This window comes from Xenopus tropicalis, chromosome 5 (assembly GCF_000004195.4).
Source record: "Xenopus tropicalis strain Nigerian chromosome 5, UCB_Xtro_10.0, whole genome shotgun sequence".
Taxonomy (NCBI): Eukaryota; Metazoa; Chordata; class Amphibia; order Anura; family Pipidae; genus Xenopus; species Xenopus tropicalis.
In genome coordinates, this window is record NC_030681.2 from 46,699,961 (window position 1) to 46,727,545 (window position 27,585).

The window sequence follows — 27,585 nt, forward strand, 5'->3', positions numbered from 1 at the left end:
CAGCTGGCCACCTCGCTCTTGGACCCTTCCCCCTGCATGCGTTATGTTGCGGGGGCATAATGATAAGTGTCGGGGAAAAGAGAGCGCAAACTGGGGGTAGGCAGGAGAGATATGTTACAGGGCGCCCCCCCCAATAGTTGTGGTAGGAGACTCTATGCATGCTGGGCACCTCCGAAGATTTTTGGGGGCCCAGGACCCAGTAGTTATGCCACTGCAAGAAACTTTATGGAATGTGACACACAACCATGATAACCACCTTTTCAAAACAGAATAAATGCAGAGTCAGACTGGGATTTGGTGGGTTCCCTTGCTGCTGCAGCCACAGGTAGCCATAACCCCCTATTTACTGCACAATAATTACACACACACACATACATCAGGCAGCCTCACACTCTTTAACACATAGACATATAAAAAAGAAACTTCAGCCTCTGTCCCTTACAGTTAAGCGGTACCATTTTGGTACACAGATCTCTCTCACATACACACACAGCATCATATGACAGGCTGGGGTTCAGTCTCTGAAAGGAAAGAAACAAAGTAACAAGTATGAGGGTGAAAACACATGGGGCGATTAGTCACTGCGACTTTTAAAAAAGTTATGGCCACTTTCCTGCCATAGGTTATTACACAAGCTGCTCCCACTAATCACACGCAGTTCACACTGCAGAATAGTCACCACGACTTTGTACAAATTGGCGCCCTGTGGCTGCAGCTGCCAATGGAGACCTGCAGTGTTATCAGGACTAATGCACAGCATCAGCAGTCTTATCCTAAAGCCATACTGACATCTTTCTATACCTATAGGTAACATGTCAGTATTACTAAAGGTGTAATACTGCACTATAAGTTTAATTTAAATGTGCCCAAAGCCTCCCCCAGCACAGCCAAACTTACCCCATTCTGCCCCCAGCTCTGCTGAAAGTCTTTATTTTTCCACAGAACCAGTACACAATGGGAGGGTGTAAGTGCAGCTAGCCTGGAGTGGCTTTGGGTAACTTTTGAAAGAAACTTAAATTTTGCAAAGTAGAACTACGTTGTACCAAAGCTACAGCTCCATACATCAACTCATGAATGCTCATGGCATGAGGAAGCCATTTATCTTTACTCATACTCCAAATGATTTCAGCACAGTAAGCAATATAGGAGAGGAATATAAAAAACAAAACAAATGCACTCACACCATTTCAGGGTGCAAGTGCTATGGGTCTCAATGTCCATGGCCATGCCCCTTTTTACTCACTGACTCACTTTAAGATCCAATACAAGAAGTAGAGTAGTGATGTCCAGGTAGGTCGACCCGCACTTTGGACATGCACCCGACCAAAACCCACTGAGCCTCTGCATTTATAGACCTGCCACTCTCTCACAAAAGTGCCGGGGCACAAAGACAGAAATCTATAGAGAGCACTGGAGGCGGAAGTGGAGAATAGAAGGCTGATGCCTCAAGAGGTGTGTTGATGCTGGCCCAAACCCAAAATGGGTTTCAGGTCAGCGCACACATCGCTAGAACAGAGTGCAGTATCATGAGGGTCAGTTAAGCCCTGTATTTAATATATTAGGACTAGGGAGTAGGCAGAAAGGGCAAGTGCCACAGGGAGGGCACTAAACACACACAGTGCCTCAACTACCCGCAAGCCCAGATTTGTGGGAAGGCCACAGAGGCCTAGGCCTAGGGCAGCAGCTTTCCCAGACGCCAAAACACTGGTGGTGCCGGCCTTGGGGTGCCCGCTACGTAACATAGGGCCTGTTTGCAGCTTCTTGCTGCTTAACTGCACACATCAGAGTTAGGGCTACAGGAAAGAAAGACTAAAGGTCCCCATACACGTTGAGATTCGCTCTCTTGCCGAGGTCACCAAGCAATCGTATCTTCACCCGTTATCCCCACCTATGCGTGGGCGATATCGGGGAGCGTGTAGGCTATAATTTGAACGTTTGGCCAAATGATCGAAGTATTTTAGTGCGGCCCCCGATCCGACTGAATTTTCTAACCTGCCCAATCGATATCTGGCCAATTTCAGGCCAGATATCGGTCAAGCAGGCCGCTCTTTTCTGCCCCTACATGGGCCGAGGGACCGATATCGGCAGCTACAATTGGCCTGTGTATGGGGACCTTTTGGTCAATATCACCCAGTGTCTTCTCCAACATTAGCCCTTGTTTGCACAAAAATACTGGGACCCTAAAAGTACAAAAAAACTAAAAGGATATTTCACTCAGCCCCAGTTTGAACAACCTTCTTTACTTGGCACAGCAAATCTATAGACGTTCTATAGGGAGCACAGTTAAAATACAAGCAGCCCTACAGCCACTATCTGACAGGTTCAGACTGAGTAACTCAGAGTTCCGCCTTCTCTTCTCGCCCCTCCCACAAGGCGGCTCCGTGACGCGTCACTGCTTTACGTGTAGTCGTGACGGCAGAATTCTCGCGTGATGAGACTAGTGGCGTCGGGATTCTCTGGGGCCAGGAGCTTGCACTTGACAGCTTTGCGGGAGGTGTAAGTAGCGATCTGGGAGTGCGGGTTGTGTAAGGTTAATGTGTGAGTGCTGGCAATATCCACTTGTATTAGCCGCCCCTCTGCTGTCAGTGAGCTGCAGAGTGGGCAGGAAGGGCGGAAGCTGGGTACCTGTATGTGCCTGTATTCTCTTGCACATACTCGGCTTACTGTACTGCTCGTTTTGCCGCTGACAGCAGCGGGCCCGGTAATCCAGGGAGGTGCAGCAAGACCCACAACCCACCGGGCCCAGGGCGTCTGTCCCACTTATGGGCCCCTGCAGATGCCTAATGTATCCCCGCACAGTGACATTTCTGCAGCCTACGCCTGTCACAATTCCTCTCTAGCATAAACTGAAGGTTGGCATGATGGGTGTTCGGCATAATTCTGCGTGTATGTTAAGGAAAATGGTAGCCTTTAGTACTCATTTATTTAAAGCCCGGCTGTTGTGTCTTTTTAATTAGTCTGTGTTGTCCATTAGATCCCTGTCAGTGTGTTCTCTGCCTTCATTTTGACTATCCCCTTTCCATATATGTGTGTTGGATATACTTGATCAATGCAGACTTTACCAATAAATGGGGACCCATCACCCCAGCATTCTTGTATCAGTGCATAAAATCTACTGTCATAGGCAGCTATTGCAGTACTTCTCAGGTTTTGTCTTGTATATATGTACTGTATGTATGTATGCATATCTTTATTTATAAAGTGCTACTTATGTACGCAGCGCTGTACAGTAGAATACATTAATACAAACAGGGGGTTAATAAGATAATAATAGATAAATACAAAGTATAACAATAAATACAGATAAATACAGCTGCAATAAGTTAAGAGTCGAGGACACGAGGAAGGAGGTCCCTGCCCCGTAGAGCTTACAATCTATATGGGAGGGTAACTTACAGACACAAATAGGCAAATATAAGTGCTTGGCTACATGGATATCTTATCTCACGGTTAAGGAAGCTTATGGTTCTTAATCTATTGTAAAGGACACAAAATTGGGTCGCCATGTTGTTATAGGTGGGTTAAAACACCTGTACTTTATTATTTTTTATTATTTGCAGACTTAGTTATTTAGCTTTTTGTTCAGCAGCTTTCCAATCTCAGCAGTTTTTTCTTCGCAACAGGCAAGTGGGTTAAATGAGAGTCTGAAATATGAATAGGTGGGAGACCGAATAAAACGCTAAGTAATTAAAATTAACAATAAAAGAATCTGCTATCGCAACATAAACCAGCAGGGCATTCCACAGTTTTTCTGCTTCTCTGGTCTAATGGGGTGGCCCCTGGTCAGAGGCAGGCCAAGTCAGCTGGGCACCCTAGGCAACCGGTCTGGCCACCTCGCCCCAACCACTTCCCCCAACTCCCCCACCCCTGCGTGTGCACGCCCAGGGACGCTGGTAATGAAAGGAGCGCCAAGGAATGAAGTGTTGGTGTAAGAGATCCCCTTTACTGTTGCGCCCTAGGCAGGTGCCTCTTCTGCCTACCCCTAGTTCCCGCCCTGCCCCTTGTTCTTGATCCTTTCTGTGGGGAAAAAGATGACCTGCTGTTGGTCTATAATTTATGTATTTAAAATATGCAGATTAAAGATTGTAGTCAGTTTGGCAGTCAGGAACTGAAATTTTAGAATTAATGCCAGTAATTTAGAAATTATGATATAAAAAAGAACTATATATTTTTTCAGTCGTGACTATTTGTTGGCAGTAAGAATAAATGCTACAGCAAAACAAGACTTTTAAACTTTTACTGTATTACTAAATTATACTTTTTTTCTAGCAGTTGGTGAACAGTAGAGCCATCATGGAGTTGGCCCATAGCTTGTTGCTGAAAGAAGATGCCTTGGCCCAGATCACAGAAGCCAAGAAATCTGTCTTCATTTTTGAATGGCTGCGTTTCCTGGACAAAGTTCTTATTGCTGCAAATAAGGTATATTTTAATCTGCTGTTTTTACCTCTGTTTCCAGCTTCTCAGTTATATATTTATACTGCAAGTGCTGAGGTGTATAAGGAAAGATCATCATCACTAACAGGTATAGCATCTCTAAAAACCCTTATCCAAGATGAACTGAAAACTAACAGTTCCTTTCCCTACAAAGTATTGTTTTCATAAACAATATCATAATCACTGATCCTTATTAATGGTAACAAGACAGTACCTTGTACTTTATGTAACCTAGCCATAGCCCATTTTCACAAAGAATAATTGTATAAAGTGTTATTGATTAATATTTTTATTGTTTTTCAGGAGATTTTAGGGATGGCGCTTAAAATTTTGGAATGTATTGATGAATGGAGAACCTGTTCCATTCTGAGTAGTAACTTGAACCCTCACAAATCTTTTAAAATTGATATTTGTAGCATTATCTGGGAAGTTTTTGAGTTATTTTTTCTAGTAGGGTTTCTGTGTTATTTTTGTTTCCAGAGAATTTTGTTTTTTGAAGGTGCATTTTATTATCTTATACACAGGTATGGGACCCATAATTCAGAATGCTAATTCTGAATAAGGGGTCTTTCCGTAATTTGGATCTCCATACTATAAGTCTACTAAAAAAAAATAATTTAAACCCAAATTTTTTGTTTTGCCTCCAATACGGATTAATTATATCTTAGGATCAAGTACAAGGTACTGTTTAATTATTACAGAGAAAAAGAAATTATCTTTAAAAATAAGAATTATTTGTTTACAGTGGAATCTATGGGAGATGTCCTTTCCCGTAATTTGGAGATTCTGGATAACAGGTTTCTGGATAATGGATCCCATACCTGTATCACATAAAACAACACATCAGATAAAATAAAACTTAAGTAGTTTGGTTCCAAGTTGAGCTATACAACTGCAAGGGACAGGATCTCTGAAACTCGTTACAGGCAATAAGATGACAAATACAACATTGGGAATTCTAGTTCTGGCAGCAGACCAGGCGTAGTAGGTTAAAAGCAGATTGAAGTAGATTCATATCAAGTTTTAAGTGTGGGGCAAATTTGCACTTAGGGGTTAGGAAGTGTGTGTAGGGCCCTTAATGGTGTGATGTAAAGAAAATGAAAGGTTTTATACTGTATTAACCTGTCTCTGATGGAGATAAGCCAGTTATACATAGTGTCTGTTACCTCTTCCCAGTTATCTTGGGTGAGCTGTGGTGTTTGGGAAGGCCACCATTCCCCTATAGAGTAGAAGGATTTGGGACCTGTTATAAGAAGGCTTTAATATAAATTTGACATACACTTATACAAATATTTAATATTGTTTTCAGAGTACTTTATACACATTCTATATTAATAAAGTAAATTTAAATCACAGACAGATATCAAAGAGAACCAGAAGAAACTTGTTGAGCAGCTCACAGGGCTCATAAGTAGCTCCCCAGGACCTCCAACCCGCAAACTACTGGCTAAGAACCTTGCTACTCTTTACAGCATTGGGGATACTTTCACAGTCTTTCAGACTCTGGACAAGTGCAATGAAATGATCAAAAACAAAGATGACACACCTGCCTACCTTCCAACCAAACTGTTAGTATAAAAATGTATTAATAATGTGACGTCTTCAGCATAATTTGCAATGGACAACATATACTGATATTTCTAAACATATTTATATGAATAGTATGGGTCTTTAGGCTTTTTAAGTTATTGCTATATATGTGTGGTATATTGTGATGTTTTGTTGATTATTTACTTTAATAGGGCTGCTGTGGCTTGTGTTGGTGCTTTTTATGAAAAGATGGGTAGAATGTTAGGAAGCTCCTTTCCTGAAACCGTTAATAATCTGTTGAAATCATTGAAAGGTGCAGAGGTAAGTTACTACACTTTTACTGAACTGTTAAGTGTTAGTGTCCTTTGTGTGATGTGATAAAAAGTTACAGTAACACCAGTTTTGGTTTAAATTTAGTTGAGATTGCTGTTGCTATGGTAGGGATATATCAAAATCATTAAAGGAGAAGGAAAGGCTAATAAAGTGTTAATCTCAAGCAACAGGCATACCTTCAGTTCTCTCAATAGTGCCCTTAAGTCTCCCCATATTTCTCCTGTTCAGATGATCAGAAGCCTCATAGGAAAAAACAAGGTCTGAGGTGTGTAAAGAAAATTCCCACACTCCTGCACCAAGACCCAGACCCTTGTACATGCTCAGTTTGTAAGGCTATGAGGAAGCTTTCTGCTGTATAGCTCAGATCCACATTCCTAAGGGGGGGAGGGAGTTCTTAGCATTCTTATGGGAGGGGGAGCAGGAGAGGGGAGAGCATATTGCATATTTGCAATTCAGCTTTTAAATTGTACCGTTTTATAGATATTAGAGCATGTCATGGTACAAATGCCTGGTTGTTAGGGTCAGTATGTGAAACTAAAAAAGTTTTAGAATGAAATGGTGGCTGTGAGTAGCACTTCTGCCTTTCAGTGCTGGGGTCCTGAGTTCAGTCCCAACGAGGGCACTATCTGCAAGAAGTTTGAATGTTCTCTGTGTGTCTGCCATAGAAATAGCCGATTTTAAAGTAAAAGTAAAATTCCTGTGGTTTCCTGTGCTCCTCAAGGATAAAAGGCTTAACTATAAAATAAAATAAAGTGTTTTCCCAGTTCTGTAAATGATGCTGCTTAACTTTAATTGGTAAGGCATTAGAAAGTGTTTTCTTCCATCCCCATTTTTTATGGCCTTATTGAAGGATGGGATTTTATGCTGAGTGTTAATGTGACACTTATTTTGTCTTCTCCAGTCGCAGGGTCGTAGTGAAATCTTAATGAGCCTGCAGAAAGTTCTTTCTGGCCTTGGAGGTGCAGCTTCCTCTTCCCATAGGGACATCTACAAAAACGCTCGATCTGTTCTTACTGACAGGTCCATGGCTGTACGATGTGCTACAGCAAAGGTTTGTGAGCATTTTCTGTCATCTAAAATGTTCTGTTTTGTTTTAAGAATTTTTTTTCCACAAAGTTTGTTTTATATATTATGACAACCCCTGTGGGAAGTGTATAAGTTTAGTGAAGGAAGAAAATATATTCTTACAACTTTGGGTCTGATTTATAATTGCCCAGGTAACCCTGCCCCTTTGTTTCCTGTTTCATTTGACTTTCTAATCAACATTCAGTAGCATAGAAGTATAAGACTAAGTTTCTGTAAAAGGAAGAGTTTGTCGTGTATACATTATCAACTCTAACCAATTTGTTAGACAATCTTTAGAGAATGTTATTTAAATTCTGAATAAAGATTATTTGGTATTAACTAGTGAAAGCTAACAGCAGATAATTTGCAGTAAGGCAGCCCAGTAAATTTAGGGGCAAAAGGCAATATACAACTATGTCCAACATGATATATAAATGTATGTATGAATAAAGCATTTGTGTCCTGCTTGCTTGTTTAATGAAACTAAAATAATTTAAATCGTTATGAAATACTAAAGTTTTGTGGTGTTTTTTTTAAAGAGCATAACTTCCAAAAACACATGACTGTGTTTCATATAGATTACTATGCATAGCATATGGTAGATAAGCCATTTAGAATACAGTGGCTTAGTAATAATACCTGATAAATAGGTGTGTCATTTAGGGCTTTTGGTTTTAAACCTTTAATATTCAAAATAATGCTTTTTATGCAAATAAATATATTTGCAGCTGAAAGCCATACAACTACATCTAATTTAAATGGCCAAGTGGCTGGAGGATACCTCCTGTTTTGCTCCAGTCAGGCCAGAGATATGTCAGTAAATGTATTGCACAAACTAACAGTGCTTAGGTCTGTTTCAAGCTAAGGACTGATAGTGCTAATGTCATGGCTACTTCACAAGCATTAACCCTATTTTTATTTGAATTTTTGGTGTCGGGACTTTCTGTGAATAAACCGTGCTTAAGGTTCCACGGTAGACTTGAGGACCCTGCAAACAAGTAGAACCTGGCCCGAGTGCAAAAAAAAAAAAAAAACAACAAAAATGGACTGCATACACTCTCACTACCATGATCTACCATGGTGACACCCCATTATGTCAAAACTCTGTCCATGTACCACAGACCCCAGCCCATTCCTCCCCTTTCTGTGACTCTCCAATTATACTTTCAAGTATATTGTGGCCCTCTCTGTCATGGGGTCCTGATGGCAGTACCCCATGTACCCCCCTAATAGAGGCTAGCTCTGTTTGGGATAGTTGCAGCTAGTATTAAGAATATATAACTGTGCTTAGCAGCGAAGCAACAAATTGCAAAATAGTTAAATTGTTTGTTAGCTTTTACCGCATTTAGGGGCTGATTTACTAACCCACGAATCCGACCCGAATTGGAAAAGTTCCGACTTGAAAACGAATATTTTGCGATTTTTTCGTTTGTTTTGCGATTTTTTCGGATTCTGTACGAATTTTTCGGATCCAATACGATTTTTGCGTAAAAACGCGAGTTTTTCGTATCCATTACGAAAGTTGCGTAAAAAGTTGCGCATTTTGCGTAGCGTTAGAACTTACGCGAAAAGTTGCGCATTTTTCGTAGCGTTAAAACTTAACGCTACGAAAAATGCGCAACTTTTCGCGTAAGTTTTAACGCTACGCAAAATGCGCAACTTTTTACGCAACTTTCGTAATGGATAGGAAAACTCGCGTTTTTACGCAAAAATCGTATTGGATCCGAAAAATTCGTAAAGAATCCGAAAAAATCGCAAAACATACGAAAAAATCGCAAAGTATCGATCATTACGAAAAAAACGCAATCGGACTCCATTCGACCCGTTCGTGGGTAAGTAAATCAGCCCCTAAGTATTACAACAAAAGCATTGATTTATTTTGTATTAATATTTGATTGCAAATAAAAAAATGAATGATATAATTCTCCTTTTGACATATTTTAGTGCCTCTTGGAGCTACAAAGTGAAGCAGTATTTATGTGGACAGCTGAGCTAGAAAATGTAGCAACCCTTTGTTTCAAAGCATTGGAAGGGTCTAACTATGGAGTGAGAGTTGCTGTTTCAAAGCTGCTGGGAACTGTCATGGCTACAGCTTTAATGCCAAAGCAAGCAACGGGTAGGTTAACAGTACAATAGGGGAAGTTCAATTTAACCTTCTCTTCTGCATAACTCTTTAAAGGAGAAGGAAAGGCTAATAAAGAGTTAATCTCAAGCTGCAGGTATACCTTCAGTTGTCTCAGTAGTGCTCTTAAGTCTCCCCATATTTCAATCGTTCAGATGATCAGAAGCCAAACAGGAAGAAAAAATGCTGAGCTGTTTAAAGAAGATTCCCAGAATGCATTGCTCCTGCACAGACACTGTGCAGCTTCTCAGGAAGCACATACGCATTTAACATACCCTGTGAGCGCGCTTTCCATTTCATAAAGCAGGAGAGCTCGGGCAGAATAGGTCGCGCTCGCATCTAGGGGGGGGAGAAGGTTCGCATATGCGCAGTAACTGAAGCGGTGCCATGTTGGAATGATTTAAATATCCAACATTGCGGACGCAATAGAAGAAAAATAGCGTTTAGGAAAATTACAGACTGCAGCAATCAGCTACAGGGACATGAGGCCTTTCTATTTAGGGGGTCGCAATTTACACCCTTTCCGTTTAAAAACAAGTAATTTTTTTTATATATTCTTATATAATAAATCCTAGTAATAATAAAAAAAACATCCAAATAGCTAGTCTTTGGTATCGTGGATTGAATTAAAGATAGATTAACTTAAAAAAAAATTATTCTCTGGCTTTAGTTATCTGTAGAATATTTCTTCCAAATGACCAATAATATTGAACATTGCTTACCTTTCCACAACAGTAATGCGACAAAATGTGAAGAAGGCCACTTTAGAAGAAGTGTTGGAGCTGATGGCTACAGGATTTTTGCGAGGAGGCTCTGGATTTCTCAAAAGTGGTGGAGAAATGCTAAAAGGTGGAGGATCAATAAGTCGAGAAGTGAGAGTTGGTGTGACACAGGTTAGTCTAAAATGGAACAGTAACATTAATAACTATTCCTTAGTGGTTGAAATAGACCTAAATATCCTCATTGGCAGCAAGCATTATACTGCAGATTCTTGAATATTGCTGTTTGCAAAGGCAAATGTAGTTTATTATTTCTGTACTTGGACCTTAAATTTGCATTGTAGTCTGACTGTTTCTGCTGATGATGGCTTTTTCATTGGATCCCAATACCCAATATTTTGCTGTTGCCTACATAGTTCTTTTGTGTTACTTAAATGAGAAGGAAAGGCATTTTGGCATTTTACTGCCAATAGATTAGCCACATTAGTGCAAGCTAGAATGCTATATTTATTCATCAGAAAGCTTTACCATACTTGAGTAAACAGCTCTAGAAACTCCCTCTCCCTCTGTATCTTAAGATTGCAGCTGCCATTTTAGCTTGGTCTCGGTAGCTTCTGTGCTGCAGATCTGGGTGCTGGTAGCGCAGATTACACAGATTTGGGAGGGGGAAGAAAATTCTGATGGGAGGGGGGGAGGAGAGGGAAAGAGGAGCAAGCTGCAGAAGAATAGTTCTGAGAGCAGGAAGTTTGATACTGAAGAAAATGTTTACACAAAATAAGATGATAAAGGACTAAGTGCAGCGTTTCTGTGAGTGCTTATGGCTGTATTTATATAGACCTTGCTGATAAAGCTTACTTAGTTTTTACCTTTCCTTCTCCTTTAACAGTTTGTCCCGATTTTATGACCAAAGCACTGCTATACATTACATAGTACATATACTGTATCTAGATCATCTAGTAGTATTTTACAAGTATAGCACAAAGTTCTTGCTGACTTAACCTTTTCCCTTGTTTCAGGCATATGTGGTTTTTGTGACGGCTCTGGGAGGAAAATGGTTGGAGCGTAATTTTGCAACATTTCTGTCTCATGTGCTTGATCTGGTATCACACCCTCGGGCCACCCAGACACATGTGGAAGCTGTGTACTCACGGAGATGTGTGTCTTTTATCTTGCGAGCTACAGTTGGCAGCCTTTTGGGAGAAAAAGCACAAAATGCAGCTGCTAAAGAGATCTGTCAAGCCATCAGTAAGCAGATGAAATCTGTGGGTAAGAACACTGTCTAATTAATGGCAAATAAAACAAATTTAGCAAAACTATTGATATATTATCTGGAAACACATTCACCATTCTGTCGTGCTTTGTGCTAATTCTTTAAAAATGTGCCCAAACTCTTAAGTGTAGATGGTTGACAGAGACCTACTCAAGCCACCTATATACAGCCAAGGCATATCAGGACGGCTTGGGGTGTTTGAGCTTTTGGATCATAAATGCATACTTATCTATATATTCACATCAATATTGAAGTTTTGTGGTGTATTTTTGTTTGCAGAAGCTGTAGTGAATGATGCCAACAATGACAATAAATCTGGCACAGCAGATGTTTCTGCGAGTCAGCATGTTATGGTGTGTGCCCTGCAGGAGCTTGGGAGTCTGGTGCAAAGTTTGAACTCAACAGCATCACCACTTATTCTGGAACCTTCTATAGGTAACTAGATGAAGTGAAATATTTCTTGCTTTTTTTTTATGTCAATATTGTTTTATTTTTCTCTATTTATGGCAGCTGCAGCAATAGCCTAGCATTACTTGACATGACATGATCATATTGAATGTGGCTAAACATGCTTGTATCTGTGGCACTGCTGCAACTGGGCTTCATCTTCTCTTATACGATCCATTCTTTGTAGAACACAAAGCTTTAAGTTGTCATTTCGGGGCTTATTCTGCTATCTTATTTAAGCATTTTGGGGCTGCGTGTAGACTGAAATACCTCTTATTCTTGTCATTCTTTTGAGAGGCATCTGTCTATGACTTCATTCAAAAGCAAATGCATTTTAATCAAGATTTTTGTTCTGAGATTCTCAAATATCATTGAGAAATAGCACTGACCTATGTAAATTATATGTTAATGTATTTTATTATGCTCGCCACTTTTTACATTTTTATGTATTTTGTCTTGTTCCTAGGGCTCTTGGATACTGTGACAAATGTCTTACTGCACCCCAGCATGGCAGCTAGACTGGCTGCTGCATGGTGCCTCCGTTGTGTTGCTGTGGCACTGCCCTTTCAGTTAACACCACTTCTGGATAGGTGTGCGGAAAGGCTGAACAACCTGAAGAATTCCCCTGAAGCAGTTAGTGGGTACAGCTTTGCCATGGCTGCTTTGCTTGGTGGCGTGCATCAGTGCCCATTGGGGATTCCACACTCCAAAGGAAAGGTAAAAAAAAACCTTTTACTCATTCTTTCTGTTAAATGACTGCACTTTTCATGTATTTATGTCTACATTGAATAAAAATAAATCTACCGAAATACCAAGAATGTCTTCGTCCTGTTATATTGCTTGTCTCCAAGCATAACTTAAATGCAGTCTTTATGATGCCAGTAATTATGAGTAGTCCTAGTGCTTCTTCGCTCGTAATAGGGGTAATTTACAATTAGTGTGCCAGCACATGGCATTCCTGGTCTAAAAAATTGCTCCATAGCACATCAGCTGTCCCCATTAATACAGTGCTGTGTCCCTTAAATTGCACATCATTTAAATGGTCAAGTAAGAGATTGGTGACAGACTCGGACAAAGGGGGCCCTATACTTACTGTCTGCCCTATTGCAGAGCTGGCTTGTGCCCACAGATTTTGCACTTTGCAACACCTGCAGGATTTTTTCTACCCAACATGAGGTGCAGAACACAGCCAGACCTGTCCCAAATGTATGTAAATGACCCCTAATAGCTTAATCCTCTGTATACTTTTCCTTAAGAAAATGCATATGTGTAGGTTGCTCTGTATAAAGAATATTTAAAATACCACTTTTTGAACATTTGAAAAAAATGATAATTTAGCTGAAAATGTAAGACTTGTTTCTCTCCTAGATGGTTGTCGGCATCGCTGAGGATCTGTTACGCACAGCTGCCCAAAACAGCAGACTTTCTTTGCAGCGCACTCAGGCAGGTTGGCTTTTGCTGGGTGCTTTGATGACATTAGGTATGTGCAGTTTTTACCTTTTAGAGTTTTTCACTGAACAATTAGCGTTCTTATACAGGTCATGGAACTCCAATGTGGCTTCTATACTGACAGTATCTTTATTATTTAATGGCTTGCTCACAGGGCCCTCAGTTGTACGATACCATTTGCCTAAGATGCTTTTGCTTTGGAGAAATGTGTTTCCTCGTTCCTTGAAGGAGCTGGAAGCAGAAAAAGCCAGAGGAGACTCCTTTACCTGGCAAGTTACCTTAGAAGGTCGTGCAGGAGCACTTTGTGGTAAGAAAAAAAAATTATACCTTTTGCCTTCATTGTTTTGTGTTTAATTTTTATAGCCCATAATTTTTCTTATCATGCAAACTTTTCATACTGATTTGGCTTGTGTTTGCACATATGTACATGCTTACAGCTTCAACATAGGAATGATGTTTCATGACTCTAATGCAACTTTTTATTTTGTATTTAGCCATGCGGAGTTTTGTTGCTTATTGTCCAGAATTACTGACTGAGGATGTGATTAGAAAGTTAATGACTCCCATTGAGTGTGCCATGACTATGATGTCACAGTAAGTGGAAATAGTTGGATTAATTGCCCATTTTATATTTGCTTCATCAAATGCCTAACTGGTCAGTAACATATGAAGTCAGTTCATGGTTTAGCAATCTTGAGATTTGTGAATATGCTTTGTATGTTTATGCCCATGCCATTTTGTTTAAATATAGGATTCTGCCATAGGATTTGGCCATATGTTTTGTGGAGAACTATTTAGTAGATAGTAATCCTAACAACACCCCTGTATGGTAGGGTTCTGAAGTGATAGGTACAAATTATTCTGTGACCATGTACTAGACAAGATTATCTGCCATCTCTGTATGTTGGGTATTACTGGGGATTTTTTCTTTAGAGTTTTTATTTTTGTTTAGTAAGACCTATTTTACCTGTGTTGAATACTTCAGAATGGGTTTTTTTGGGCACCTTATTGGAGACATCCACTGAAAAACAGTTTTACTTTGCATGATGAAAGAAATTCTACAAAGAAAAACACTGGCTTTCATGTTATTTGTAAATATCTTTGCAAGTAAAAGTATTTGTTAATGTAGCAGAAGTCCATTTTCCTGCAGGTCTGTTAATAAGCTGGCTTCTGCTGCATTGTTTTACGGATTAAAAAATAATTACAGAGTGTGTAAACAGTCATATATTTCTTTAAATTGCAATCCCATTTAGAAATAACTTTAAAACCCTTGAACATTTTTAATGCATCTTATAAAATAGTGTTTTGCTGTTGATCCTTTTTAAGGCTTTTGTGATATAAAAATGAATTAGTTTGGGCACATGAACGAAGACTAATTAGGACTTTGTACAGTAATCTATAGCAATGAATAAGCAATTAGCTTTGACCAGTTGACTGACAAGTTGACAATAAGAACAAATATGTGATTGGTTGCTACAGGTTACTGTGGCACATCTGTCCAACCTTCATGCTTTAGAGCACCACTCGCTATGTCAGACATGATGCTTGGGCCCACTGAAACATGTGCCAGCAGAACTGTGAGCTCTTGCTTACATTCTGGACTAAATGAGCCAAATCTAGTGTCAGTACAATGGTTACCTTGTATTTTTGTTGTTGGTATTTCATTGAAAACACACACCATGAGTGTTAAAAGCAATCCCTGCTTTGTTCTATTTCAGTAAATCCAAACCCTAAAGGTCCCCATACACGGGCCGATTCTAGCTGCCGATATCTGTCCCTTAGACCGATTCGGCAGCTAATCGGCCCGTGTATGGGCACTGCCGACGGGGCTGTCCGACCGATATCTGGCCTGAAATCGGGCAGGTTAAAAAATCTAGTTGGATCGGGGACCTCATCGGCTTGTTGATGCGGTCTCCGGACCGACTTTGCTTATACCCGTTGTTATAATTAGCCTGAATTCTGCCGATATTGCCCACCCGTAGGTGGGGGATATCAGGAGAAGATCCGCTCGCTTGGCAACATCGCCAAGCAAGCGGATCTGAAGGTGTATGGGCACCTTTACTCTACACATTGTTTTCTCTGCCAGCAGCAGATATGGCCCACTACCAGCCCATATGTATATGCATTGGCAGACAGAATTCACACTTGTTAATGTGCAAACATACAGGGCAATTTCGGTTTTTGTGTTTTCTCCACCAACCAATAGTTTTAGTTTCCTGCTTTGCATAGATAGCTGGAGTACCACATAAATAATATCTCCAGCCTATCAGATCTTTGCATCCTCCTCCTTAGAATTGTGCAAGAGCTCTGATTATTTAAAGGGGTTGTTTACCTTTCTGTTAACTTTTAGTATGGTGTAAAGTGTATTATTCAAAGACAATTTGCAGTTTGTCTTCAATTTTAATAATTCATGTTTTTTTAATTAATTTACTTTTTGTTCAGCAACTCTCCAGTTTGGAATTTCCATGGTTATCTGGTTGCTAGGGTTCAAATTACCTTAGCAACCAGGGAGTGGCTTGAATGAGAGTCTGGTGTATGAATAAAAGAGGAGCTGAATAAAAAAATTAATAAAAAAAAGTAACAATAACAAAATTGTGGCCTCACAGAGCAATGTTAACTTGAAGGTGAACCACCCCTTTAAACTGATACTAATAGTTGATTTTAAATAGAGGAAAGCATCCAGTAAGCTATAGCATGAATGTATTATTATTTTCTCTGATATTATGTTTTGTCTTATTAAACATTTTACACGTTATATTTTGGTACTCTCTACATCATGAATGTTAAGTAACGCAGTCAAATTAGCCATCCCTGCTTTTGTTTTTGTGTATGTTTATAATTGCACGTTACTGAAACTTTTCTCTTTTTAATTACACCATGCCTGCATTTACTGTATTTTGTTCTTATTTTCTTTACTAATAGCATTCTCTCTGTAATAAAAGCCCACGGGGCACACCTTAAGGCAAGTGCTGCGATGGTCCGACTGAGACTCTATGACATTTTGGCATTGTTACCACCTAAGACATATGAAGGTAAGAAATGATGCATATTTTACTTCATAAATCTATGAAAGATATTTCTTTGTGTTTGTTTCTTTTTAATTTAAGAATCAGAAGATTTGTAATTACAAACAGAAAAGTCCAGCTTTAGCTAAGGTAATAAAAAAAATCCTTTTTATATTTGCAATAATTTTATTTCTAGGGAATTTTAATGTTCTCCTTCGTGAACTAGTGGCTGAGTTTACTCTGACAGATAACTCTTCAAACACCACCACATCACTGCTGCGCTCTTTGTGTCACTATGATGATAGTGTGCTGCTAGGCTCTTGGCTTCAGGAAACAGACCACAAATCAATTGAAGATCAAGTAAGGAATTGGATACAAAATCACAGTATGGGATTTATCTTGCATTTATGTAGACAATCCTTAGGCCATAGCTTATTGTGTATTTCATGTTTTTTGCATCGTGTGAGCTGCTGCATCCTTGGAACTGCATTATTTTTAGACTACAAATGAGAGCAACCCTATTGGTCATAAACGTAGCAGCTCACACACAAATGCAAATACCAGAGGCAACAAGGCATTCTTGCATTAGAATAAAACTGTACTTATTGAATTAAATACATGTTGGTTACTTAAGAGTTTGTGTCTTTAACAAAGGTGAAACCGCTCTGTAGTTGGGAATCTGATCAGCTATTATCCTGGCTTCTGCTTTAAAAACCCAGTGGGTGAGCTTTAGCCTATAGGATAAACACATTTAAATGGGATATTTTTGGAGCTTGTTTGGAATTCATTCCCAGAATTCCTTTTGTTTATTTGACAAAACAAGTAATGGATTTTTTCTACTTGATTTTAATAGTTTATTTCCTTCAACAACCACCACCCAATTAACTTTATAATGATGTGATGTAATTAATTTTATGACTAAACAAAAACCCAGCAAAGCATATTGTAAAGGCCATTTTTTACATTTTACGAAGAGTGTAAAAACCCTATTGCAAATGTATTGTGCTTTGGTACGTCTTGCAAAGAAGGGGTTGTCCTGTGTATATCCATGAAGGCTTATAGGCATTATGAAATGCACCTCTGTGTTGGAGTGATTAAATATATTTAACTAGTCATGCGCTGTGTCACTTTTGTATTGTTTGCCTATTATGCAGCTCCAGCCTAACAGTGCATCAGGAAGTGGAGCTCTTGAACATGACCCATCCTCAATATACTTGCGTATCCCAGCTGGTGAAGCAGTGCCTGGGCCACTTCCACTAGGAGTGTCTGTAATCGACGCCTCTGTTGCTCTTTTTGGTGTTGTCTTTCCACATGTCTCCTTTAAGCACAGGTATGTATTCAAGTTTGCGGCTGAAGGTTTTGAAATACTAGACAATACAGTGTGGTGTTTTGATAACTTTTGAACTATCAGTACATAAATCTCACAGTAGTTACCGTTGTAGCCTATTGCTGCCAACAATTCTACATATAAATATGTGCATTGATATGCTGCCTACAATTCTACATATAAATATGTGCATTGATATGCTGCCTACAATTCTACATATAAATATGTGCATTGATATGCTGCCTACAATTCTACATATAAATATGTGCATTGATATGCTGTTTATTCAGCAAACATAAGCTAGAGTGGCCATTGGGCCAGCAAAAGAAATAACTTAGATGTTCCTCTCTTATTCCTTGGATGACACAAAAACTCCAAGGTCAATGACTGGGCAAATTAGCCCTTGGCCAGTAACTCATGGCTACCAATCAAATTGTTCTCTTCATTGCCTTCACTGCCTACAACTGTCAGACAAATTTGCCCATTGTTGATAAATGAGCCCCAATGTGTATTCGAATGTGTATTGCAGTTCACAATACTATTAGTTTGTGCCAGCATGGTTTTATGCGTAACAGATCTTGCCAGACTAATTTAGTCGCCTTTTATGAGGAGGTGAGTAGGAACCTCAATGCTGGAATGGCAGTTGATGTCATCTACTTAGATTTTGCTAATTGTTTGATACAGTACCTCACAGAAGGTTAATGATCAAATTAAGGAATATTGGCCTAGAACATAATATTTGTAATTGGATAGAGAACTGGCTGAAGGATAGATTACAAAGAGTGGTGGTAAATGGAACATTTTCTAATTGGACCAGTAGTGGAGTACCGCAAGGGGTCAATCCTTGGTCCTTTGCTTTTTAACTTGTTTATTAATGACCTGGAGGTGGGCATAGACAGTACTGTTTCTGTTTTTGCTGATGACACAAAATTGTGCAAAACTATAAGTTCCATGCAGGATGCTGCCGCTTTGCAGAGCGATTTGACAAAATTGGGAAACTGAGCAGCAAACTGGAAAATGAGGTTCAATGTTGATAAGTGCAAAGTTATGCACTTTGGTAGGAATAATATAAACGCGAACTATCTACTGAATGGTAGTGTGTTGGGGGTTTCCTTAATGGAGAAGGATCTAGGGGTTTTTGTAGATAACAAGTTGTCTAATTCTAGGCAGTGTCATTCTGTGGCTACTAAAGCAAATAAAGTGCTGTCTTGTATAAAAAAGGGCATTGACTCAAGGGATGAGAACATAATTTTGCCCCTTTATAGGTCCCTGGTAAGGCCTCACCTTGAGTATGCAGTGCAGTTTTGGGCTCCAGTCCTTAAGAAGGATATTAATGAGCTGGAGAGAGTGCAGAGACTGCAACTAAACTGGTTAATGGGATGGAAGATTTAAACTATGAGGTTAGACTGTCGAGGTTGGGGTTGTTTTCTCTGGAAAAGAGGCGCTTGCGAGGGGACATGATTACTCTGTACAAGTACATTAGAGGGGATTATAGGCAGATAGGGGATGTTCTTTTTTCCATAAAAACAATCAACGCACCAGAGGCCCCCCCTTTAGATTAGAGGAACAGAGTTTCCATTTGAAGCAGCATAGGTGGTTTTTCACGGTGAGGGCAGTGAGGTTGGGGAATGCCCTTCCTAGAGATGTGGTAATGGCAGATTCTGTTAATGCCTTTAAGAGGGGCCTGGATGAGTTCTTGAACAATCAGAATATCCAAGGCTATTGTGATACTAATATCTACAGATAGTACTAGTGGTTGTATTTATAGTTTATGTATGTGAGTGTATAGATAGGTAGGTGTGGGTTGTGTGTGCTGGGTTTACTTGGATGGGTTGAACTTGATGGACTCTGGTCTTTTTTCAACCCTATATAACTATGTAACTATGAAATGAATTGCATACCCTTTTATTCAGTTTAAATCCCCGAGACAGCCATTAAACATTACAGTTTTATAGTGCTTTTAACCATATGCAAGGAATCTTGCCTAAGCCTGTATTCACTCCGTCGGCTTACTTGTCCCTATGTCCCAGTCTTATTTCCTTAATTGTAAAACTCTCTTAGAAACTGTTAAGAAAAACTGTACATTTTTTAGGTTTTAAAAGTCTATTTATTTGTTGCTTACATTAAAAATAAATGAAGCTTACAATAAAATACATTGCTAAAAGGCAACAAGACCTTCCCAGAAACACCATCATGTGGAGCATGTGCTATACGCCTTCAGTCTTACTGCTGTTTTCTTAGTTTCAGGGTAGGTTGCAGTTATCCTTTTAAATATCGTGAAAGGCGCTCAGTGTTCTTGTAAAAAACATTTTTTTTTTTAAATGCTTATTTGTTTGGTGCACACAGAGCTTTTCTTTATGGAAATATTGCCTTCTTTGTGTTAGACATTCCAACATTTTTCAGCTGAGCTGTTTAGGCTGTTTTTTCCTCAGTCTGATCAGAATGTGGCAGAGTAGTTGTAACATTACAATCTTTTTTTTTTAACTGAATTTATTTATTTATTTATATATTTTGTCTTAAAGGGGAACTCTTCTGGCTTCTGAACCAGAATTTGTTAAAGAGCCCCACACAACGACGCCCCCCCTAATATACCTATCACTAATCTGTTCAAAAAGTATGAATAAATACCATTTTATATGCTGAAATCCAACTGCAAAACAGTTCTTCTGCATCATTTAAAATCCTGGCAGGGCAGGAGGGACTAAAACATTGATGTTACAAATTGTTACAACTTCTTCACAGCTTACAGACAGCATGCAGGAACTACCCAACCCACAATGCATTGCACTGTGATGTTCCTTTCCTTATTGACATCATGTATGCAGGGAATTGTGGTATTTGGAGGATGCAGGCTGAGGGCAGATGACTAATGTTATATTTATTTGAGTCTCAGAGTTGTTAGCCAGATCAGAAGGAGAACAGAGGGTCAGGTTTAGGTAGCTGCTCCAAACCATGTTGTTACATTAAAAATAATGAAAAAAAACTGTATGTTGATGTATTCTGCAAAATTGCTTGCATTTATATTTACTTTTCAAAAAGCTTAACTTGTGTTTGTGTGGAGTTCTCTTTTAAGCTGGCAGATGAGATCCCTTCTGTTAAAGGAGAACTATACCCCAGGGCCCAAAAAGCACCCTTAACCTTATCGAATAGTTTGTAAGTTTACACTCTGTCCCTATCGCTAACCCCGTAGCTAAAAATGCAGAGAAGCACAGCCGCGTACCTGGCTGACATCTTCGTAACATCTGAAGAAACTTCGGGTCTTTTTGCATCCGGCGGTATAGTTCTCCTTTAATGTATTAAAATGTTTGTAGTCATGTCAACATACTGACTTTTTTTTTTCCCCTTCCTCTTAATATTTGCTTGCATTTGACCATTCTTCACAATTGTAGTGAAATTTCATTTTTTTTTTACTTTTGCCCTCTAGGCTGCAAATGCTGGATCATTTTGCTGAATGTGTCAAACAAGCCAAAGGTGTTCGCCAGCAAGCTGTACAACTGAATATTTTCACAGCTGTGCTCAGTGCATTGAAGGTATACTGAAAGAATCAAAGGAATGGAATGTTTTCTGGGGAGGGAGGGCAGTTCAGCCTGAACAATAATTGTAAACCGAACCCAAATAGATCCTGTTTAGTAAAGTGCCTGAACCCTGTGGGTTGGGTAGGTTCACTTTTCTAGTGGGCGGATTTCAGTGCAAACATTGTCAGTGGCTGACCCCGCCCATCAGTGAAATCCTCTTCCACTCATCTGTTGTCAATTCCTGCACCTGCACCATCCCACCCCCTCAAGTGACATCAGAGATGGGTCCTTGCAGGCACAGGTATATAAGGAACTACAGCTGTTCTTTCCCCCTGGAAGGTAAATTTAACCCTTCAGTTCTCCTGTCACTTGCAATACCAGTTTTTTTCATGTAACAGAAGATGGAGCATGGCAGAGGAGAAGTGGGCTCTGCAATTAGGCATAAAGTCATTCCCAAAGCAGCTAGTGCTAGAATAGTTAGTGGAGTACTTTGCTGTGAAGTGTTAACTTATGTATAATTAATACTAATTTCTTTTGAATGCATGTGTGTGGTATATCCAAGGTAACTGTGTTTTAGAACAACACATACCCTCCATTGTTTATATTAGGGAGTCGAAGGAGGGAGGCACCTTTCAGCCTCCCAAGCCCTGCTCAGTACTGTGATGGGTCCTTTAACTGATTAATACCAATAATTAGGTGCAGCCACATTAAATTTACATTACTTTATGAGAGCTCACTGTACTGTGCTTCTTTTAGGGTCTGGCAGAAAACAAGAGCTCTCTAGGTCCAGAAGAAGTACGTAAATCAGCCCTGACACTAGTAATGGGTGCTCTTGATAATCCCAACCCCATCCTGAGATGTGCTGCTGGAGAGGCTCTGGGCAGGATGGCCCAAGTGGTTGGAGAGGCTTCTTTCATTGCAAGGATGGCGCAATTCAGTTTTGACAAGTAAGTTTTTTACTAAATCAGTAATAAATAAGACTATTTTAAATATCTGTTTTCTAGGTTCTGAAATTTATACCACTTTTATCCTACATTATACATTAAAAATTAGGCTATTGCTCTTTAGCCTGTATTCTTCCAGATATTGCTGAACTTCAATTTCCAGTATTCTAGTAACATCCAATGGCTAAGATGTGGGGAGCTACAGTTCTTCTAAACCTAGAGAGCCAAATGTGGAAGATCACTGGATTTAGTGTATTCAAGAATGGATTTGGACAAATGTAACCCAGAATGATTTATTTGCTTTTAACTAATAGGGTTTAATATATTATGTGTTTATATAGTGTTTGTACAATATGCTATCACTTAAATGGCATCATCCACAGATTATATATGAAAATTAAAAAAAAAAGAAATATGCAACATGTAAATTTTTGCTCCTTACAGACTGAAGTCTGCCCGGGATGTGGTTTCACGGACAGGCCACTCTCTGGCTCTTGGATGTCTCCATCGTTATGTTGGAGGAATAGGGTCTGGCCAGCATTTGAAGACAAGTGTTAGCATTCTCTTGGCCTTAGCTCAGGATGGGACTTCACCAGAAGTTCAGGTGAGAAATATTATTATGAAGTTGTTCTACACCCAGCACATTGCTAGGTGTATTGATTCTGTATTAAAATTGCAGATGTAAAAGTTTTCATTTGTTAAAGCACAAAATGGCACTATAATAATAGACCTTTCTTTTTTTTTTGTAGACTTGGTCTCTGCACTCACTCGCCCTGATTGTAGACTCAAGTGGACCAATGTATCGCGGCTATGTAGAACCAACCCTGTCTTTAGTTTTAACTCTTTTGCTGACTGTTCCTCCTTCACACACAGAAGTTCACCAGTGTCTAGGGCGGTGCTTGGGTGCTATCATAACAACTGTAGGGCCAGAACTTCAAGGTAACTATGAACAACATCTCAATAGCAATGCACATTTTTCTGTGTGGTTTGATATATTACAATTGCTTTTAAAAGCAGACATAGAATAGCTGGTTTTAATGTTTTATCTTTCCTTTTATTTTTGTAACAGGCAATGGCCCAACTATTTCTACAATTCGCTCTTCATGCCTGGTGGGTTGTGCTATCATGCAGGATCACTCAGACTCATTGGTGCAGGCAGCTGCCATCTCCTGCCTTCAGCAACTTCACATGTTTGCACCACGTCATGTCAATTTATCCAGCCTTGTTCCGTGCCTCTGCGTAAGCACACTTTTTTTTTTTTTAATTACACTTTACATGCACCAAAGATACAATAGACGACATTAACTATACCTTTTGTCCATTCACCATTAGTGCTCCATAAAACCACAGCATTGAAAGAAGTAGCAAACATTGCCTAAACTTTTAAATCAGTCATTTCTTATATACAGATTATAGCTATGTTAGCCATTTCTTTAAAAACCGGCATCGAGAAACAAACCAGTTGAAAAGACAGCCTTAATTTTGTTTTTAATTTAACTGTCATTTAGTATAATTCCCTCTTGCACCTTATACCATGGGTAAGTAAACCTTTAAAATAAGAAAATGTCAGAATTGATACGAGTGCTATTCTAAGGACTTTTGCAATTTCCATTCATTTTTTTTTTTTTAAGATTCCAAGATATTAAGGGGAATGTGTACTGTTCATATGAATACATTTTGTTACAACAGCACCACTTACTGGTCACTTTCTGACTGTGATCTAGTGATGGTTAAGGGACTTATCTAGTGTTACAGACAAGGAACATGTCAAGAGAAAGAAAGAAGGCTGGTTTGATCTTCCTCTGGTTTGGAAAACATTAAAAACCTCATAACTCGTCTCAAGTCTTTCCTAAAGAGAGGAACATTAGACCAGCCCTTCTTCTTTCCCCTGGCAAGTTCCTTGAATAGATCCTGGTTGCAAACTGACCAGCAGGTGGTGCTGCTGTTTCAAAATTCATGCATATTAACAGTACACATTTGTCTTAATATCTTGAAAAATGATAGCACTCTCAGTATTTTTATGTACAATATTTTTTTATGTATTTTAAAGATTTACCTATGCTTAAAAGAGTGAGCAATATGTTTTACTAAGTAATATTGCCTGTTCTCATTTGAGCCTAAATATTATATTCTTTCTACTGTAAAATTTCAGACTTATCTGAACTTTTTTAGTCTACAGATTGTGGTATGAACTAATTTGATCCAAATCTGTGGCCTTATTCTATGTTTGGATTATGAGGGCAGCACTTTTTGTGACATTCATTGTTTACTTCATTTTTTTTTGGTTACAGGTTCACTTGGGCAGTTCTCACCTGTTGCTGCGACGGGCAGCTGTGGCTTGTCTCAGGCAGCTCGCACAGAGGGAAGCAGCAGAAGTTTGTGAATATGCCATGAACTTGGCAAAGAATGCAGGAGACAAGGAAAGCAGTGGCTTAAGTAAGGGATTTTTTTCACCATCACTAATGTTGCCTATCATATATCCTACTGCTTTTCTTTTAGGCATACTTGCTTTTAGGTTGTACCCATATATACTTGTATGATATATGTATGGCAATAAGCATGTACACTATAAAATTATTTCCATCTTCAGTGCACTTTGTGTTCCAAGTAGATGTAGAGAAAAGAAGACCGGCGATGTTCTGGTATTGGCATAACGGATTGGAATATTTATCTTTTCTTTATTGCTTTACAGATATAAACATTACAGACACTGGCTTGGAAGGAGTCCTGTTTGGGATGTTGGACAGAGAGACAGACCGCAAACTGTGCTCTGATATTCACGATACTCTTGGACACATGCTCTCCTCATTAGCTGTGGAAAAGCTGTCTCATTGGTTGCAACTATGCAAGGATGTTCTAGCAGCATCAAGCGGTAGGTGGAAGTTCATCTAGACTGTAACTGTGTAAACAGTGGTTCCCTAATCCACCTCCAAAGACAAGAGTATCCGTTGCATGTCAAATAAGTATTAAAGGGTGCCACTTACTAATACTTCTTGAAAACCATCAGCAATTTTTGAAGAAAAAATATATGGCGACATTTATTTTATAGCAAAAAATAGTATGGCACAAAAATATACTTTTTTTTCCCAAAAAGTTATTTATTTATCTTAGAAATATGTATGTTTATATGATTCCATTATGCATTATGAAGGGAGCATATATGCAACTGACACTTTGGGGCCGATTCATTAAAAGACGAGTCGGGAATCCTGAATGGGAAAAATTCGGATTGGATACGATAATTTCTGAAGATCGCAAATATCACGAAAATGCTTACGAAAAAACCGTATTAGTCATGATAATATCGTATTGGTGATCCGAAAGTCACAACATTTTCGTACTGAACGATTGTCAACAGTGGCAGAACCTTTCCGAATTAAAAGAACGGCGAAAATACGCTCGGAGCATTCGTGTCTTAATAAATCTCCCCCTTTTTGTTTATAAATTATATGTATTAATCCTTTGTCAAAGGTATGGTGTGTGTCTGTTACTTGTGTGATTTTTAAAAGAACAGTGAGAGCTTCAAATACAAGTATGAGATCCATTATCCAGAAAGCTCAAAATTATATGAAGGCCATGTCCTGTAGACTCCATGAAATAATTCACATTTTTAAAAATTATTTCTTTTTTTTTTGTAATAATAAAACAGTACCTTGTTTTAAGCTGCATAGATCCATATTGGTGGGAAAACAATCTTATTGGGTTTATTTCGTGTTTAAATGATTTTTTAGCATTTTGGATAACTGGTCCATTACTTGTAATGCCAATTGTTGTTGGGCAAATGCACAAAAGGAAAGATCAGTGTGACTTTTGTGCCATTAAAAAGCTTTTGTGCATAAGTAATTCATAAATTCTTAATAGTTATCAGACTATATTGTGTATTGTATTGGCATTTATAGATGTGGGCACAACAGGCCCAGTGTCTGGAGGAAAGGACGACGAATCAGAGAAGAAGGATGAAATGGATGATGACACCATGTTTACTACTCTTGGAGACGATGATAAATCAAAACCGTTTGTGGCACCCCGGTGGGCTACGCGTGTGTTTGCAGCTGACTGTCTCTGTCGCATCATCTTGCTGTGTGAAAACTCAGACAAAGTCCATTTTGACCTTGCTCAGGCTCGTGCAGCTAGACTAAAAAATCCTAAAAGTAAGAGAAAACTGTCATGCTGTGTTTCATTACATGTTATATCTATATTATTTAGCTGGAACACATTACAACTTGTAACTGCATATAGTATTACTATGTATGTGTATTGTTCATTAATAGTGGTTTTCCTAAATCTACAACTTGTCTACTTCACAGATGATCTTTTGGTCCTTCACCTCTCTGACCTTATCCGAATGGCTTTCATGGCCGCCACTGACCACAGCAATCAGCTTCGGATGGCTGGACTCCAAGCCTTGGAGGACATAATTAAAAAGTTTGCTTCTGTTCCTGAGCCTGAATTCCCTGGACATGTCATTCTGGAACAATACCAAGCTAATGTAAGAAAAACAAGAGTGTGGCATTGTTACAAGCTGCAAGGCCTCTCTGCTCCTCAAGGAATATCTTTGTTCATAAATGCATTAGGACTGAGGGTAGCATTTCTAGCTCTTTCTCAGTAAGACAATTTGAGCACAGTCAGAATATATAAGAATTATCATATTTCTCTGCAATCAAAATGTTGTTAGCCAGTGTATATATATATATATATATATATATATATATATATATATATATATATATATATGTATGTATGTAATAAAAGGCACTACGTTTTCCCAGTAGCAGTAACCCATAGCAACCAATATACAGCTGACCAGTACATGCTCACCTGCTGATTGGTTGCTATAGGTAACTTCACCAGGGAAAACTTAGTGCCTATTATTACATCATCCCCATAGAATCTGAATTATTTCAGTACCTAGGTAGCCTTGGAAGATTACAGGATGAGCCATCTAAACCATTATTAGAATCTACCTTATTCTTGCTGACATTAAAAAGCCATTGGGTCCTATGGGGGCTTAGTAGAGTAGAGAGATAGAATAGTCAGTGACAGCCTCTCATTGACACATTTTCAAGGGGAAGTTAATCCCATCATTGTTTTCTATTTCAACCACTTTCAATGAAATTTAAACACATTATTGTTTTCCATGAATGAGCACCAATTCTCCTAAAATGGCAGCTGGAGCAATTCCTGTTTGGAAAAAATAAAGAGGATTTTTGGAAATGAATGGCCATTTAAATGTTTGTGATTTTTGAATAATAAACTCAATATTTTAGTTCAACCCTACCATTATCGTGACATTTAATAAATGCAAGAATGATCATGTTTTTATTCGAGTTTATACATGCTTCAAGGCCAGAAAATTTCTAGTTTTAGTAAATCTGCCCCTTAGTGTACTTATAACATTTGTGAGTTAACCTCTCTCTTTTTTTAT

At 39.0% G+C, this 27,585-nt stretch overlaps 1 protein-coding gene across 3 annotated transcripts in view; it reads left to right on the forward strand.

Moving 5' to 3' along the window:
- The first annotated feature begins 2,364 nt into the window (after positions 1 to 2,364).
- Positions 2,365 to 27,585, forward strand: part of heatr5b (HEAT repeat containing 5B) — a 34,130-nt gene continuing 8,909 nt past the window's right edge. The window contains exons 1-25 of one of the 3 annotated variants that reach the window (XM_012962529.3): positions 2,365 to 2,496; positions 4,270 to 4,419; positions 5,791 to 6,002; positions 6,177 to 6,285; positions 7,199 to 7,348; positions 9,307 to 9,478; positions 10,220 to 10,377; positions 11,220 to 11,469; positions 11,753 to 11,908; positions 12,387 to 12,637; positions 13,289 to 13,400; positions 13,524 to 13,676; positions 13,864 to 13,963; positions 16,292 to 16,401; positions 16,571 to 16,734; positions 17,529 to 17,704; positions 21,126 to 21,231; positions 21,973 to 22,163; positions 22,605 to 22,764; positions 22,910 to 23,099; positions 23,230 to 23,399; positions 24,452 to 24,596; positions 24,853 to 25,032; positions 26,060 to 26,311; positions 26,468 to 26,649. In XM_012962529.3, the coding sequence (XP_012817983.1) occupies positions 4,294 to 4,419; positions 5,791 to 6,002; positions 6,177 to 6,285; positions 7,199 to 7,348; positions 9,307 to 9,478; positions 10,220 to 10,377; positions 11,220 to 11,469; positions 11,753 to 11,908; positions 12,387 to 12,637; positions 13,289 to 13,400; positions 13,524 to 13,676; positions 13,864 to 13,963; positions 16,292 to 16,401; positions 16,571 to 16,734; positions 17,529 to 17,704; positions 21,126 to 21,231; positions 21,973 to 22,163; positions 22,605 to 22,764; positions 22,910 to 23,099; positions 23,230 to 23,399; positions 24,452 to 24,596; positions 24,853 to 25,032; positions 26,060 to 26,311; positions 26,468 to 26,649 (3,975 nt within the window). In that variant the 5' untranslated portion in view covers positions 2,365 to 2,496; positions 4,270 to 4,293. Of the gene's footprint in view, positions 2,497 to 2,577; positions 2,853 to 4,269; positions 4,420 to 5,790; positions 6,003 to 6,176; positions 6,286 to 7,198; positions 7,349 to 9,306; positions 9,479 to 10,219; positions 10,378 to 11,219; positions 11,470 to 11,752; positions 11,909 to 12,386; positions 12,638 to 13,288; positions 13,401 to 13,523; positions 13,677 to 13,863; positions 13,964 to 16,291; positions 16,402 to 16,570; positions 16,735 to 17,528; positions 17,705 to 21,125; positions 21,232 to 21,972; positions 22,164 to 22,604; positions 22,765 to 22,909; positions 23,100 to 23,229; positions 23,400 to 24,451; positions 24,597 to 24,852; positions 25,033 to 26,059; positions 26,312 to 26,467; positions 26,650 to 27,585 lie in introns of those variants that run through there. The other 2 variants (NM_001097232.1, XM_031901410.1) reach the window with 2 other exon arrangements.